The 17,546-nt window shown below is 39.6% G+C and overlaps 1 protein-coding gene across 2 annotated transcripts in view; it reads left to right on the top strand.

The window, feature by feature from the left end:
• peli2 (pellino E3 ubiquitin protein ligase family member 2) overlaps window positions 1-17,546 on the top strand; it is a 28,114-nt gene that overhangs the window by 6,103 nt on the left and 4,465 nt on the right. For both annotated transcript variants that reach the window (XR_008386777.1, XM_053633026.1), the window contains exons 2-6: window positions 2,912-3,041; window positions 11,605-11,706; window positions 13,486-13,683; window positions 13,922-14,110; window positions 15,734-17,546. The exon at window positions 15,734-17,546 is cut by the window's right edge. Coding sequence is in view for 1 of the 2 variants with exons in the window: in XM_053633026.1 (XP_053489001.1) it covers window positions 2,912-3,041; window positions 11,605-11,706; window positions 13,486-13,683; window positions 13,922-14,110; window positions 15,734-16,324 (1,210 nt within the window). In the remaining variant the exon portion in view is untranslated. The remainder of the gene's footprint in view (window positions 1-2,911; window positions 3,042-11,604; window positions 11,707-13,485; window positions 13,684-13,921; window positions 14,111-15,733) is intronic.

Below are 17,546 nucleotides of genomic sequence, written 5' to 3' on the forward strand. Positions count from 1 at the left end.
TGATTCCACTGTGCTACTGTCCATCTCAGATGAGACCGAGCCCAGAGAAGTGGGCGGCACTTCTGGACAGTGTTGATGTATGGCTTCTGCTTTGCATAGAAAAGCCTTAACTTGTATCTGTGGAAGCAGTGGCGAATGGTGTTGACTGACAAAGGTTTACCAAAGTATTCCCGAGCCCATATCAGGATATCCACTACAGACTCATGACAATTTTTAAGACAGTGACGTCTGAGGGATCGGAAATCACGAGCATTCAGAAGTGGTTTTCAGCTTTGCCCTTTTACGCATCCAGATCTGAACGGATTCCTTGAATCTTTTAATTATATTGTGCACTATAGAAGGTGAAATGCCCAAATCCTACCGATTTGTCTTTGGGAAATGTTCTCAAAGTGTTGGATTATTCGCTGACGCATCTGTTGGCAGATTGACGAGCCTCGACCCATCCTTGCTCTTGAAGGTCTAGGCCTTTTTTTTGAGGCTCCTTATATACTATGATTAGACGATTGTCTCACCTGTTTCACATCGCCTTCTAATTTTCAACTTGACACATCACTATTAGTCTTAAATTGCCCCTGTCACAACTTTTTTGGAACGTGTTGCATGCTTCAATTTCAAAATAAACGTTTATCTTCAAAAAACACCCAAAAAACCTATGCAGTTGATTATGGAAAACATCAAATACCTTGTCTTAATACATTTTCTGCTTCTTGCATCTCTTGCAGAATTTTTGGCATCTTTTGGTTCCTTTGGTACCTTTTTGCTGTGAGTGACCGTTTCAGACAATTTAAAAACTTGAGTAACATGCTTAACCAAGATAAAGAGCAGAATTGACTGCAAGATTATCTTGTTTACTCGCTCAGTGTTTTAGAGGAAATTCTTTAATAACTTTTAAAAATGCAATTCCTTGAATTTGTTCAGTTCAGTGACTATATCATTCTCCAAAAAGCTGCTTGTTGTGAGGTGTACAAAAATTAGTTTTTCCACTGGAAACCTGCACGATTCTGAAGGTTGTGGCCAGAAAAGTGCAGAAAAGATCTCAGATTCTCTGTATCGTGTGGGCAGAGCATCAGATGCTGTCTGAGTTACAAACATTGAACTGTAAAATGTTTTCCACAGAGGTTGTAACGACGACTTAATGTTCGATTTGTAAGTAAGTTGATGCTGTGCTCAAAGAATATAATCTCAATTGACCTTTTTCTACCAAACATAACTGTAGGTTGTTTGGTGTGGAGCCGGCTACTGAAGCGTCCTGACTAGCTGCTAGTTTACAGGCTCTGCAGATTGTTTCAGCCTTCTATAATAACTGTTGCATGTATTACTTTGCATAGCAACAAGCCACTAGTCTTTTGGGGTTGTATAGACTAGTCAGCCAATACTTATTAACTATTTGCCACTGTGGGAAGATGTTTTCTAGTTGAATGGTGGAAAAAACAGTTATGTTGACGGTAAAGAAATGCAAGCAGATGCAAAAGAAAGCAGGCTAAATGTACCTTGTTAGGGTGAAAATATTTTAGCCCAGACAGAGCCATTTTTTTAATTTACTTATTCTACTTTATCACTTTAATGGTGTAGGGATGTAAGCATGACTGTTTTTTAATTTGCTCCCAGTTTCACTCAGTTAGTTTAGAAAGTAATTAAGATTAGGGATGTGCGAGACTAGTCGACTAATCGACAGCTGCTACTAGTTGACATTAGAAAACAATAGTCGATTACAGAAAAAAAAAAACGGCACAAGATTTTATCATTCATTTTAATGTTGCATTTTAAAACATAAAAAACTGCATTAAAATCAAACGTTTGAAACAAACGATACACTATTTTAAAAAGTGTATCTGGAACTAAATCTTTTTATTTTACCTCCGATCTCGCTTGTGTTTTCTCCATATCAGTCAAGGTGGGGTCAGAAAGATGAGCAAGGTGTGGGAGTTTTATGTAAGCTATGTCATGTCAAACTGGCATATAGTAATTCCACTGGAGCCATGTGTAAACATATTCAGCACAGGCACGTAGGTTTTAGCATAGGAGAGCCTAGCCGAAGCAAGCAAATGCCCATCGTGTCCTTCACTTTAACTCGGTGCTGTTGTGATCCCGTCCGCTCTGAAAAAAATAACTGAGTTTGTCTCAGAGACGACAACAAGAGACATGCTACTACTCAGTTTTGTTGAGGGAGAGAAGGCTTACGAAAATTGATGAACTTTAGCAATAACACTGGCTTATTGGACATTAATTATGGGTTTTGACTGTTTGAAGTATTTCAAATGGATCGTTTTTTGACTGTCTTCTGGGCGTTTCTTACTTTTAGACTAGACAACTAGTCGGTTACAATACTTCTGTTTAAACGTCAATCAAATTAGTCATAGTCATCCCTAATCCAGACATGGCTGTTCAACTCCTGGCTTATTATCAGCCTGGAAAAACCTCTCATGCCAGGGCACTCGTTGAGCTACACGAAGGGCAGTGTTAGCCAACATGAGCTTAAAGGCTAACATAAAGCCTTTTATTACAACAAACATTGTTTTTTGTCCACACCCTCCATGCTTAGCTCTGTTCTTTCATCGGTAAAGTACCAGTGTCATTTACTGAGACAGTATTCAGTGCAGCACATTTGTTATAGCGTTTTAATGTGAACATTACCACGCCGGCATTTTTAATTACACCCCCCACTATTGCAGTTATTAGAACATGGTGTGTAAGGAAAAGCTCAGTTTGTACTGGATAGTAGAGACTGAAAGAGATTACTCGCATCAGGAGTTATCTCAGGTACTGTTAGCACAAAAATGTAGTACTTGTAGTGCCAAATAACTTAACACGCACTGCCTTAGACTTGATTCTCACTTTAAATGAGCTCATTTGACTAGGCACATCTTATTACATGAGCCCAAAATTTGAGTCCTTTCTCATTTATACACAGGTACAATGGATCCCTCCCCAGTGGAGACCGTGGAAGGAGGAGGAGCCGTTTTGCCCTCTACAAGAGAGTCAAGGCCAATGGCGTTAAACCAAGCACTGTACACATCCTCAACAACCCGCAGGCAAGCAAGGTACCTCGCACTTTCTAATAGATTCCTGTATATGTTTGGCCACCAAATGCTGGATGAGTAGACTGACTGACTGGGGTTTCTGTAGCCAAAAAAATTTAAATTTTACCATTGATCCATCTGTTGTAAATATGCCTGCTTCAGTGTAAGCATATTTACAACAGTTGTATGGAGGTGGGAGAAAATTGTAACGGACTGTGAACTGTTTTGGAGCGGATATTTGTGGTCAGGCTGTTTTTTGTCTTCCCCAGCTGCTCTACTAATGCAGAATGAAGCCAGAAATGAATTTGTACACAAAGTAACCCCTTTTTTCTTGTTAAAAAAAAATTTACTCTAGAATTAGTGTTACCCAGTCCCTACAGGATTTTGCGATCGCAGAAATTAACACAAAATCAAGCAAACTCTGCAATATTCGGAGGAGCTTGCAATGTTTCACAGGAATCACCGGACATTTTCCGCAGCTTTGGGCCAAGACACGCCATGCGACGTCATCACAACGTGCATACAGCCAAAACCATCTTCGATTCACGTGCGTCGAACATAAGTACAGCTAAAAGCTCTCATTTACCAACAGACATCACAAGACCATGCAGAACAGTTTTGTGTAGTTGCAATTTCACCAATTCCAGTAGATTTCCGCAAAAAAGCACAAAAAATGCAGCAAAACAAAGCATTTTTTGGCCGCAATAATCACTAAACTACTCTTGTATGGACTGGTTACAATGGGAAGCTTTAATTTCTGCACTTTGAAGGCATATTTCCAATAAATCATAAATTATTTTTGTTTGTCTTTCACACCAATTTCTTAAATTTTGTCATTGCTAATTCTAAACTACTAACTAGTTCTCCAGTGTCTCACTATAGCTATCAATCGGGGAGGCTGATCGCTAACACTTGCTGAGCTCTGTTGTTGTTGTTGTTGTTGTTGTGACATGGTTGGGATTTAAATTCACTATTGCCTGATGATAAGCCGAATGTGTTTCTACTGCACTACAGTAATTGTATGACGCAGGTTTGTAATGCTATATGTGATGGGTAGTGATGAAACACTGAAAGATCTAAACATGATGGCAATGTAAAGTCATGAATTCTACCATAATAATAGCACTGTACATAACATGATTAACATATTACACTGCACACATCGTATTTAATGCTGGCAGGAGAAAAATGGGCTTCTGACAGCGGTTTCATTTAGATGTAAATTCTGTGGTATTCCCAGCAGTGATCTCTCTGGAAGGCATCTCTCTCTCTCAACCAATAAGATATGGAACCAGGCTGTACTTTTGGCTGTCAGGAGGAGAGGTTTGGAGGTTTCCCTTTTCTCATTTCGATGTGGGTGTGCCAGAATGGAATGCTTTAAAAGTCTGCTTGTGTGGAATTTGGCTGGATGCCTCTGTGATGAGGATTTAAGTAGCATCCATATGCTTATAAGGCACCATTGACTAACGATAGAGTTATGATGTCAGGTGATGTCACCAGCCACAAATATCTGATCCAGGCCATGGTGGCACTTTTCGCATTTTGTTTGTTTGGTTCGTTTTAGTTTTCCATTGTGATAGCGCCTGGTTTTACCTGTGGTGTAGTGTTCTCAGTAAAACAATAAAGTTGACCTGTTGATTACCAGTGTCTATCCTTCATCAGTGACAAATAACCCAAAAAAATCCAGAGAAAATAACTCACTAAAGTATTGTTCTCTGTAGCTGAAATTACTTTCCCTTCCTGAAATAGTGCAGCATTACATTTTAAATGCACTTCTGATTGTTTTGGGTGATCTTACAAAGTGACCTTTTTTAAAGAGCACTTTTGGGGGGGATTGTGAGCTACACCAGCTCCTCAGAGTCTCAAGTTCTCCTGGAAGTGACTGATTGTTTTGTGTGTGCCATGTGACTAACACACCAGAACCTTCCCTCAGTCATGTGAGATTATGGGCTCAGAATAGCCACGGAATTCTGCTGCTTCATTTTCACACGCAGGCATCGGTGGACCTCTTTAACCACGCACCTTTAACTTGCACGCATAGTCGTAATAATGCTTTCTTTAATCTAAGGTAGGGAGTTTCAGTGCCTATTCCAACACATTATTAGAATAATTTTTGAATATGCAAATTGTGTGTGGATGCACAAGGTGACACGTTAAGCTCCCTACAGCTGGCATGTGCCCTCACAGTCCACTTTTACATTTTATTTAATTGTGCACCATCCTTGTGAGGTACTGATCTAATTACAGCATGTTTGACTATGTACCTATGTTAACTGTTTCCTCCTTAGCATACTGCTTTACAGTTAATAGGCTTCATAATGCCTTATTTTTTTTTTTATTAAGGTGAGATGCGGTTTTACAAAACTGCAGTCCTTGGCACTCATAGCATTCGGAATCTGGAGGCAGCTACACAGTTCCTTGCCAATAAATATACTAGGCACGCTACTCTGAGTGACCCTGCACTCTGACCCCAGTTCCTAAAAAACTGGGGGAAAATTTCACTGTAATGTAAGGTGTGTATTTGACAAATAAATATTTCCTTCTCTTTTTTCCCCCCTTAAACTACAAATATAGCAGGCAGGGTATTTTTGCCATCGAAACTCAGCAAAAAAAGAAACGTCCCTTTTTCAGGAGACTGCATTTTAAAGATAATTTTGTAAAATCCAAATAAGCTTTACAGATCTTTATTGGAAAGGGTTTAAACGATGTTTTTCATTCTTGTTCAGTGAGCCATAAACAATAATTGTACATGTACCTGTTTAACAGTCCTTAAGACACGAACAGTTTACAGGCAGTAGGTAATTAAGGTCACAGTTATACAATAACTGAGGACACTAAAGAGACTTTTCTACTGACTCTGAAAAACACCAGAAGGAAGATGCCTAGGGTTCCAGCTCACCTGTGTGAACATGCTATAGGCCTGCTGCAGGGAGACATGAGGACTGTAGATGTGTTCAGAGCAATAAACTGCAGTGTCTGTAATGTAAGATGCTTAATGATAGATATAATAATAATAATAATAATAATAATAATAATAATAATAATAAATATTACATGTTAAGAAATTTGCTGGAAATGAAAGCAGTTGAATGTGAGAGGACGTTTTTTTTTTCTTTTTTTAAATTTCCACAAAAGTATTGTTGGTTTTTTCCAGCAAATTAATGGTATGCATATTTTTTTTGGTACTGGCCACTATGCATTCTGCTCAGTGAGGGTTGGTGAAAATATCTCTACATGCACTGTGAATCATATAGCTATAAGGGTTTTACGCATTGTGTATCCTGCCTCTTTCAGCTCAGTGGCCTTTCCCTGCTCTAAATGGATAAAGAGGGAATAATGGCTCCATAGCAGCGACACTCTACAGCTGTATTATTCTAATGTTAAAGTGTTACAAAGAATAGCCATTATTTTTACTGTTAAAGTTACTCTGAACTGGGCTCACATTCAGCCAGAAGGCAACAAACTGTCACTGAACTCTTCACAGAACAATGTGTGTTTCTTTGGAGGTCTTTCAATGGTGTGTCTTTGTCAGCGTTGCATTGTGAGCTCTGCGGTAATTGATGGCCGTTGTGGCAGCTATAAAACTACAGCTTACTGTGACCCAACAGCGTCTCCTTACACTTTCCTCACAAAGCATAATTGTTCAAAGATACAGTACAGCCCACTGCCCATGGGCCTCAGGGCTTATTGTCACTCCTCTTTTGTATTTTTGTGCCTCAGTATACATTGGGGATGGGATGGGAGATGGTGGACCCCCTGTGAAGCTGGAAGTGAGAGGGAAGTAGGGCTGTGACAGTGGCAGTTTTTTACCACTGTCATGGTTAATAATCACCGTGGTGAGCGGTGGTGGGGGTTGGGAGGTTAAATTTATATCACTATATAGTATATAATAAATAAAGAAATATATAATTTATATGCTTAAATTAAATAAAAACCTAAATATAAAAAAAAATGAGGCTTTGTTTTAGCATGTCAGTCAGCGAAACAATACAGCCTTTTTGTGTTGTGTTGTTGCAATGAGGAGCAGCCTGAAGGCGCTGTGGCGTATGGTATTGTGATTGACCTGCTGTGGAGAGGAGAAGAAGTGAAACACGTTTCTCTGAGGAATACTTTATTTCTTTTACAAGTGTAGTATATCACAAGCCTATAAAACTTTGAAAGAAATGCCAGTAGGACGGTAACGTAAATAATATGTTAAAAATTTAAATACTAAATAAACTAAAAAAATACGGTTGGGTGACATGCCTGGAGATGGATCCTGAGATTTGTAGGCTAATGTTTGCCCGTTTCACACTTATTTCTTTTCCACAAAGCCGACATATGGCTTCATCCAAATTTATTGGTTCACCTCTATCGTTAGGCACGAATCCAAAATGTTCCCAGATCGCCGATGTAACGTTTGGTTTTCCAACAGGATCCGAAGAACCCGAAGTAAAATCGCAGAATTTGCCTGACTGGATTTTGCCGTGCTCAAACAAAACCTAGCCAAACTAAGAACATCGTATAAGGTGTTTGATTATGATTACGTAATTTGTGTATAAATATAAAATCTCCCGCTATATGGTAGGCTATAAATACAAATTAATATAGCAACTGTTATTATACTTGTATACAAAATGTTGTACTTTGTACTTGTTATAGTGCCCAGTCAAGCAAAAACATTAACATGGTGTGTGATGTGACACCACCGTGGTGGCAAACTACTACTGCAGTGGTGCGGTTGTCATGGTCACCATCACAGCCCTAGAGGGAAGTGCTGTGTCCCTGCCAGCCTCCATGACTGAACCTGCATGCTAGGCTGCTTTCACAGGGATATTTTGGCATCCAGTATAAAATGCAGGGATATGCGTTGCTGGTTTGTTGTAGGTGTGTTTGTAGGTGGTGATAATCTTATTCCAAATTAAATTCATTCAAACATGATGTCCGTAAGTTAAAAGTACTGGATATTGTTGTTCATAAATTCTTTCCTGCATATTCAATATGAAATTATACAGGAAATGTCTTTTAAGTTAATAAAACATGCATAGAATTATTCATTCATCTTCAGTATTTGCCTTATCCTGGACAGAGTTGAGGTGGATACAAAGCCTATTCTGGGAACACTGGGTAGGAGGCGAGAATACACCCTTGGATGGGATCATCGCAAACACTATGCACACACACCGTCAAACACTCATTCACACCTGAGGGCATTTTAGCCTTTCCACCTACTGTCATGATTTTGGGAGGTGGAAGGAAACCAGAGAAACCGACATGAGCACAACATGTGAAATTCCACACAGATAGTAACCCAAGCTCAGGACTGAACCAGGGACCCTGTGAGCTGTGAAGCAAAGCTACCCACTACACCACCATGCCACCCTTAGAAACATCCCAAAATAAAAATCCTGTACCATGTCTATTCTTTTGGCTTCAAATTGCAGTGGTGAATAAAACCTATACAGAACACAACCCTAAAGGACCCTGTATAAATACCACTGTGCTACTAAGATTTGTTTTGAAAATGAATGGCTGCCATATTTTTAAAGTTGTATCTGGAAACCTTTAATTTCAGGCAAATGCTAATTTGTAGTATATAACTAAGGCTAGAATGTGTTTGAAGGGATCCATCCATCTTCTATACCTTCAGTGTCACAGGGAAACCTGGAGCCTATCCCAGGGAGCATCGGGCACAAGGCGGGGTACACCCTGTACAGGGTGCCAATCCATTGCAGGGCACAATCACACACCCATTCATACACTACGGACACTTTGGACATGCCAATCAACCTACTATGCATGGGAGGAAACCGGAGTACCCGGAGGAAACCCCGCAGCACGGGGAGAACATGCAAAGTCCGCACACACAGGGCCACGTTAGGAATCGAACCCCCGACCCTGGAGGTGTGAGGCGAACCACATGCCACCGTGCTTAGTTGACTCATTTAGCAAGTCAATTTTTAACATTTACTTATGGCTTACTATAGTGCTGTTACCAACCTATCCTGGTCATCTGCCTTCTTAAAATGAAACATGTACACAAGCCATGGTTCACAGTGACCAAGATTGTATATCTCTGAATGTGAGTTGATTACTGCAATTAGTTTTTCCTCCAGCCTGCTCACCATCAACATAAATGACTGAAGGGCCATCTTCCAGTGGCTGGCACATGGTTAAACATGTCTGAGTGCTTTCCAACTCTGCTGAAGTTTTTGAAAGCATCAAAGCGGATAATTTCCATGCATTGATGTGCATTGGTGATTGTTTTTCATAGTGATTGTTTTCATAGTGATGAGCATTTTAAGTTATTTCTTGAACACATAAATTGAGTTCTTGATATTTGCAGTTAACAGTCTGATTTCTACACTAAAGCAGCTATTTTGGGTAGCAGTACCAAACATAATAATGCTTATATTTTGGGAAATACCAACTGAGGGTACTGACGGTATGCAGGTACAAACAGAAATAACTACTGTGGGATTGGTCAGAGTTTCTGCAAGAGTGGGAAGGATTGGTAAAAATACCTGTGGGAGTGAGTGGGATTGGCCAAAATACCTGTGGGAGCAGGTGGGGTTGGTCAGAATGTTTGCGAGAGCTGGTGGGATTGGTCAGAATGTTTGCGAGAGCGGGTGGGATTGGTCAGAATGTTTGCAAGTGTGAGTGGGATTGGTCAGAATTTCAGCAGGGGTATACTGGGGGGAAAAAAGCTCACTGAATTTAAACATTAACACAGTTTGTTTCCATACATCCAACATCTTTTTCAAAGCCCTGAATAAAACCGAGTTCCACACTCTCACCCGAACTGAGGATCGAATCCAGGTCACTGGCTTTCTGCAACAGCCACTTTACAACTGCACTATTCTACTGCTTTAAGTGTCTTAAATTAATACTGAAAATGAATACTGGGGGCCATGGTAGCTCAGTGGAATACTGATCAGAAGGTCGTGAGTTCAGATCCCAGCACTGCCACTGTTTAACCCTGAACTGCTCAGTTGTATAAATGAGATAAATGTAAGTCACTCTGTTTAAGGGTTTCGGCCAAAGTGCCGTACATGTAACACTGTAGTTATATTTCCTGTCAGTACTAAGAACCTCATGAGATTTCATGATGTAATTGGTTTACGTTAGTACTACATGAATTGATCACGCTTACACTACATAATTTAATAGAATAATTAGAAACGTGGTTAAATTAAGTTTAGTATAAGCAGTGAAATCATTTTTTGATGAGAAACTCAATATTTTTTCATGTAAACTATACCTAATATGGTCTCTTAAATCTGATTGACCACATATTCCATTTTTTCCCACAGTGTAGGTGGGATTGGTCAGAATTACTGTGGAAGCAGGTAGAATTAGTCAGAAATTCTGAGAGAGTGGGCAGGAGTGGGATTATGGCTAAGACGCTCACCATGTATTGTGTAATAGGTTGCTCTATGGGTTAGACAACCGTACAGTACCATGTCATGAATTCCCATTGTAACTTAAGCGGTTATTCTATTTTGCGTGAATTTTGAGAAGTATTTCCTCAAAGTTAGGTAATGAATACAATTATTGCCGAATACAATTATTCTACTACCTGTTGCCATCAGTAGTCAATTGTTTTGTCGGATACTGAAATGTTCTTGTGAAACCTACAAGTTCTCCCTCTCTTTCATCCCTACTTTCAAGTGCTGAAAGTGTATGAGCATACATACATACATAAAATGCATGGAGGTGCATTCTATGCCGTTTGTACATATACTCACACTTCCCAAATACTGACTCCGTAATTCGCTGTTCACTCAGGCTGCTGCGGCCAGACTCCCACCATCTCGTTTTTCTCTCTCTAGCTGTTCTTTCCTCTGGTGTAGTGCACATGACCTCGTTTCTACTCCCCTTGTGATGTGGAGATTTGGAAATCACAGATTAGTGAGAGAAAGCGGGTGAGGAGGGAAAGGTGGCTACACTGTGATAAAATCCCATTATGTCCTGTGGAAAATGAACTGTGGAATGGCTACATTTAATAAGATGTTTTGTCCTTGCCCTGGATGATGATAGTCAGAAAGCTTTTTGTGCACTGTGCTCTAGGTTACGTGTCTCTTTGCTGTGGCTAATGAACACGTATTTGCCTCTCGTCTTTAATTAAACGAATAACCGAGAAATCACTGATAATGTGTTTGTAAACAAACTGCGTGAAACATGAAACTGTCTTCTTTAAATATGAATCATTACACTGCTTTTCTATAGCATTTAAAAAATATATTCTGTACATAGTGTTGTCCACGTGCTGCTTTTAACAGTCACAGATGGCGTCTGACTATATTATGAAAGTGTTAAATACTTTTACATAATCAGGTGACCTTATTTTCTTTCAATCCAATGGGATAGATGTTTGTGCTGAAAAGAGTAACAGAGCGTTAAGATGCATTAAATGTGCAGTACATTAAAACAATGTTTTCAGACTCAAAAGCAGGATGTACATGAAGGCAGAAAACAATGCTCTAGCCAGTGATCGTTGTATGCTTTCCTCTGTTCGTATGCTAAATAACTTGTTCAGTCTCATTCAGATGCTTGTTGTGGCTGTGGCTAGAGAATAACAAACATTGTTGCTGTTCTGTTGTAGGCTGTAAACTGTAAGGGCCAGCACAGTATCTCCTACACGCTGTCCAGAAACCAGACAGTGGTTGTAGAGTACAGCCATGACAAAGACACGGACATGTTCCAGGTACAGTAAAACACACACAACAATGATGCATCTATATGAGAACTGGATATACATATTTTTCTATGTTAAATAATATGAGTTATGTAAGGAATAAAACACGAAAGGGTGTGCTGTAATAGGATAAAAATAATGGGGTGGTGAAATGCAGCCTGGCGTGAAACAGTTACCGTTACCACCCTGAAGTTGAGTATTTTATATTAACGTCATGCCCCAAAGTGTTTTATTCCTCTTGTACCACAGCAATTTGCCAATTATTACAGTTTTTAATTGATTAATGAACAACACTTTGTGCTTTTTAACCATTTAATGTTGTGAAATGTCCGAGAGACAAGGTAGTTTCGGTTATCATTTATGTTATAACAGCTATAAACAGTCATTTCCTTACCAGTCTCTCATTTGTGCGTCCTCTCTCTTGAAGTTAAGAAAAAAAACCCCCAGCGCTTGTCATGTTGCAGAAAAGCCAGAAAGTGCAGTCCTCTGCCCCGAAGACACTCCCATGTCAGAAAACTTATTAACCGTTATAAAACACTGATACTGGAGACTTCTTCCATAAATGAATGAATGAATGTCTCTTTTGCGATGTCAGCGAGTATAAATTTTTCTTTGTTAAATTTGTTAAAAAAAAATTGTATTTTTAATCTGTTTATTATTAGCTTTATATTGTGTGGAGCATTTACCATACAAGTCTCTGTGAATGAGTTGTTACTATAGAAACGATAATGTATTTGTTATCATTTAAATTACAGCTTGAATTACTGTCAGTGCTGTTGTTATAGAAGATTAATCAACATCTTCTGACCAATCAGATTTGAGAATTTAACAGTGCTGTGGCATACCGTGCAATATTGTATGGTTAATGCGGACCTAATCAATGGTAGACGCCTTCTGCAAATGCCGCTATGCCGTTGTTGGCTGGTCGTATGATAAAAGAGTTTTTAAATTATTTTTTTATCTGGGCTGTGAGTTCTCCCCTAGCTTCTCTCCCTTAGTCAGGCCTACTCAGGCTCTGTCCATTGTAGATGATCTGAATCCCTGAGAGCAGACAGCCACTCTAGTTCTCTCATGACAAACCCTTTACTGTAACACAAGTCCTCAGGCAGGGGGAATGTGGGTGTGTATGTGTGTTTGTGTTTATGTTTGTGTGTGTGTGTGTGTGTGTGTGTGTATGTGTGTGTGTGCGCGCGTGTGTGTGTGTGCTTGGAAGCATGAACATGTACAAACTAAGCAGGCCAAAGTCAAGTGGACAGAAATGAAAAGTTAAAACGGGAACCAACAGGAACCCACAGAGGGAAAAACGGGAACTAAAGTTGGAAACTCTGTTTAGTTTAAGCGGTTGTGTTTTCTTGCATATTTAGTGTTATTTAAAGTGATGTTTCATCCTAAAACAGCGTAGTACTCAGTAACTTTGTTCCACTCTTTCTATTTTAGTAAAATTGTCAGATTGTCACTGTCTGTATTCACTGCAGCTAAATTAATTCATTAATGTGTTATTAAAGAAGAAAGTGGAAGTGCAGACAGTGACACTGATGTGTCCTCATTGTTATCCACAATGTGCAGTGCAACTTTTTTTAATCGTTTTCATTTGTTTCTAAAGTACAAAATACTTAAGGTGCCATTTTCTTTTTTTTAACACATGTAAGACTGCTATTGATGATTGAAATGGAAGCATAGCTCATTTTAAATGTCTTGTTTGTTTTTTTCCTCCAATGACCAGACATTAAAAAAAACTTTTTTTGTCTTGTTTTTTTTGTTTTGTTGTTTTTTGCGCTGTGAATTTAGATTGGCCGATCCACGGAGAGCCCCATTGACTTTGTGGTGACTGACACTGTGTCTGGGGGCACAGACGGCGAGGACTCTCCCATCACACAGAGCACCATCTCGCGCTTTGCCTGTCGGGTGGTGTGTGAACGCAACCCTCCGTACACTGCACGCATCTATGCTGCAGGCTTCGACTCTTCCAAGAACATCTTCCTAGGGGTGAGAGTGCACTTCCACATGATTATACACTTACATGTATATATTTACCACTTGTATACGAGAAAGCATCTATCATCTATACATAAATGTCCTGGTGTGTGAAGTATCTTCTTCTGCTGATCGAGCAGAACCGTCCAGAATAACCTGGTAAATATAGATATAAACAGAGTTAGTCGTGGCACTCTGATTTTTTTTTTTGTGCAAGTCTAGCTGTTTACCATGTTCATCTTATCCACAGGAGAAAGCGGCCAAATGGAAGAATCCAGATGGCCAGATGGACGGACTGACGACCAATGGTGTGCTGGTGATGCATCCACGTGGTGGCTTCACAGAAGAGTCCAAGCCTGGTGTGTGGCGAGAGATATCTGTGTGTGGAGATGTTTATACACTGAGAGAGACTCGCTCTGCACAGACACGAGGCAAATTGGTTAGTGCTGCAAAATGTATAATGTTCTATACATTCGGTTCAGATGTCTTAGCCCACTATAAGGAGGTTTTTAATACAGGCTTTCTTTTAAAAATGTACAACATTTTACTTAGTTGTTATTTGGTATACACAAACAATCAGATTGCAGGCTTCAATATTCTGACGTTTGTGGCTAGAGTTACAAAACATATCGGACTCTCCTGGCCCATGAGCGAAGCGCCTAAGGCCGAGGATAACTTGGATGGTGGACATGCCAAATATACCAAATAACAATTTAGAACTTTTGTGACTGTCAATAAAAAGAAATAAATTCTCTCCTGCCTCATTTTGACTTGAACTAGAAGCATGTCCTAAAGGCATCATAGTTCAGATGTCTTTTTTTCTTTTTCTTGTGTTATTATTATTATTTTTTTAAAGAGATAACTTTTAAACCTGAACCTTAGACACTCCTGTGATGATTATTAGGTTACGCTGTCTTGGGGTAAGCAAGGCCAGAGGAAATTTGATCAAATGTATGATCTTGGATCGTATCAATAGCACATAATTTCCTCCTGACTTCAGTCTTGTGTCACGAACATGAAAAACATTCCCGTATTGGGTTTGGCTGTACAGCACAGACACAGGCCTCTGAATCATATTGCTTTTAATTTTGTCAATGACATGATGTTTGCCTCAGTCTTATTTAAGTTTATGCTTCTGAAGGGAATAATTAGCTTAGGTTGTATAGAAAATAGTCATAATTTACTTTGTGTTCTATTTGCAGTCAAAATAAAGGTAAGAAAATTACTAAAGATCTATCATTGTTGGAACATTCCTGATGTAAACATATGCTGGATCTCTGTCAATATTACAGCATCTCAGTCTATCTCTAAATTAAACAGTTATTAAATTGTCAACCATTGTTGCAAACTGTTGCACACCATTCAGTGAAGCTCCAGAAGTTGATGCAATTGAAATTTAATACTGGTCAACCTTTTTAATAGCTGGATTGCACCTAGAATAAGTCCAGAGAGGATGTTTTTAAGCTCTCTGCCACCCTCTGCAGGTCAAATGATTTTATGCAATAAGCAGATGGTAGTTTTATATGGCGTTCTGTCGGACTTCACGTCACAATATTTTATATCAGTAATGATACTGGCAAATTGATACATGTGAATAAGAGGGTATACTATTTCACGTCCTTTAACATCTGAGCCCTTGGCTTATTTAACTTAAAAGCACAACACAAAATACGTGGCATTATTTACCCTTCATATTCTGTGTGCTACTGGACAATGGATATTCGTGTTTCCCCATGCCATCTCTTTTCATTATATAAAATACTGTTGCAACATGATAGTATTTATTTGAAAATACCTCATTGGAATTATTAGCAATATAAAAACTATATATATAGGAAAAGACACATGCTCTTCACTTGCTTGAGATGGCAGATTGGTATGCACTGTTGAAAGTGTAAAGTAATGTGATGGAGTTAAGGGAATCTTTTGTTTCAGCCGATCGTAAAGGTTCATGTTGCTATTCCATTTTAAGTAACGTTTAAAATTGAGTCCTTTTTACTTTAAAATGTAAGCGCACCCTGCATATCTATATCCTAATTGGGGCTTATATTTTGCTGTTCAGGTGGATAGTGAGAGTAATGTGCTGCTGGATGGCTCTCTGGTGGACCTGTGCGGTGCCACACTACTGTGGCGCACGGCTGAAGGTCTCTTTCACGCACCCACACAGAAGCACCTGGAGGCACTGCGTCAGGAGTTGAACGCCGCACGACCCCAGTGCCCTGTGGGCCTCAACACCTTGGCATTTCCCAGCATGCAGCGATCTAGCCGGGCACTGCCGAGTATCGCCCAGCAGCAGGACAAGCAGCCGTGGGTGTACCTGGCATGTGGGCACGTGCATGGCTACCATGAGTGGGGCCACAGCTCAGAGCGTGAACCTAACGGCAAACGCGAGTGCCCCATGTGCAGGGCTGTGGGGCCATATGTGCCACTGTGGTTAGGCTGTGAGCCAGCCTTCTATGTGGACTCGGAAGCGCCTACGCACGCCTTCATACCTTGTGGTCATGTCTGCTCAGAGAAGTCGGCCCGCTACTGGTCTGAAATTCCCTTACCGCATGGTACTCACGCTTTCCATGCCGCGTGCCCGTTCTGTGCGACACAGCTCAGTGTCACACAGGGATGTGCTAAGCTCATCTTCCAGGGCCCTGTAGACTGAGTGTGCGGGATACACGGGCAGACACATGAGGATTGGTTGGATTCAGATGGAGCATGGATAAAACTGGAAAAAGAAAAAAAAAAAGAGAACGTAGCGAAGGACTGTTGCACACCACAAGCCATGAAGCCATGCTCATATACTCAAATACTACTTCCAGTGGAAATTTTACTCTCCATCAGTGTAATATCAGAAGTGACCTTGGAGATTGGTAAGACAGTTGACCATGACAATGAGCAGTCTTATTTAGCATAAGCTTTTGGATGAGTTGGTCCACAGGTAGTGTATCCCAGCAGCACTGTGAGAACACTTTCAGATGCCCTGTTGAGCATTTCCTCAATACACTGATTTTTAACTATGTAATGGAAGAAGCTACAGGTGAGTTTAGTAGACAAGTTATAATATAACTAAGATTTCAGCTTTTTGGGGATTGTTTTTCCATTAATCAATAGTCTAATACAGTATTACAATTTACCGAATTATTGATTGACAACAATATTAGCTTTGGACTTAAAGTACCAAAATTTCCAAAGATAAAATGGCTGCTAAAACTGGACTATTGAATCAGCCCTTGCCAGATCAAGGACAAAAATGGATCACTCCCAGTCACTGTTTGATCATGAGCACAATTCTGCATTATTAACAAAGTTCTAAAGGGGCTTATAGTTTCTAGGAAGTTATTTGTTTTAAACAATTAATGTCTCTGAGCTCTAAGGTTTCCTCTGATGTAGTGTTTCCAATCCAGGAATTTTATTGTACTGTAACCTGTGAACCATTTTTGTCGCTAGTGAAGGAACAATATACAGGTGGGGTCGATCTGGAACATTCACATCCACAATGTAGATGTTGCTTTAAACCAAAACCTATAAACTTGGTGATTTTGGAAATTTGACAGCTGTGAAACGAACAGGCTGCCGGCCAGTGATGAGCCGGTTTCCCACTTCTTATTAAATCCAATTTTCTCACCAGTGAAAACTTAATTAATATTAGGATGTGAACATGTTTTGTAATGTTGTTTTAAAATGAATGAAACTTGTCTTCTATTTTCTTAACCTTTGTACAGAGAAAGATTTTAGTTCTGGCAAATTGGGGAGTTTTTTTTTTTTTTTTTTTTTTTAAACACTTGTTTAAATGAGTTATTTTAATCAGAAATGGGGTTATTGCATTTTTAAAACATTATAAAAGATTTTATTCAAAGCAGCCCTGTTTTTTGTGTTTTATTTTT

This window comes from Ictalurus furcatus, chromosome 9 (genome assembly GCF_023375685.1).
Source record: "Ictalurus furcatus strain D&B chromosome 9, Billie_1.0, whole genome shotgun sequence".
Taxonomy (NCBI): Eukaryota; Metazoa; Chordata; class Actinopteri; order Siluriformes; family Ictaluridae; genus Ictalurus; species Ictalurus furcatus.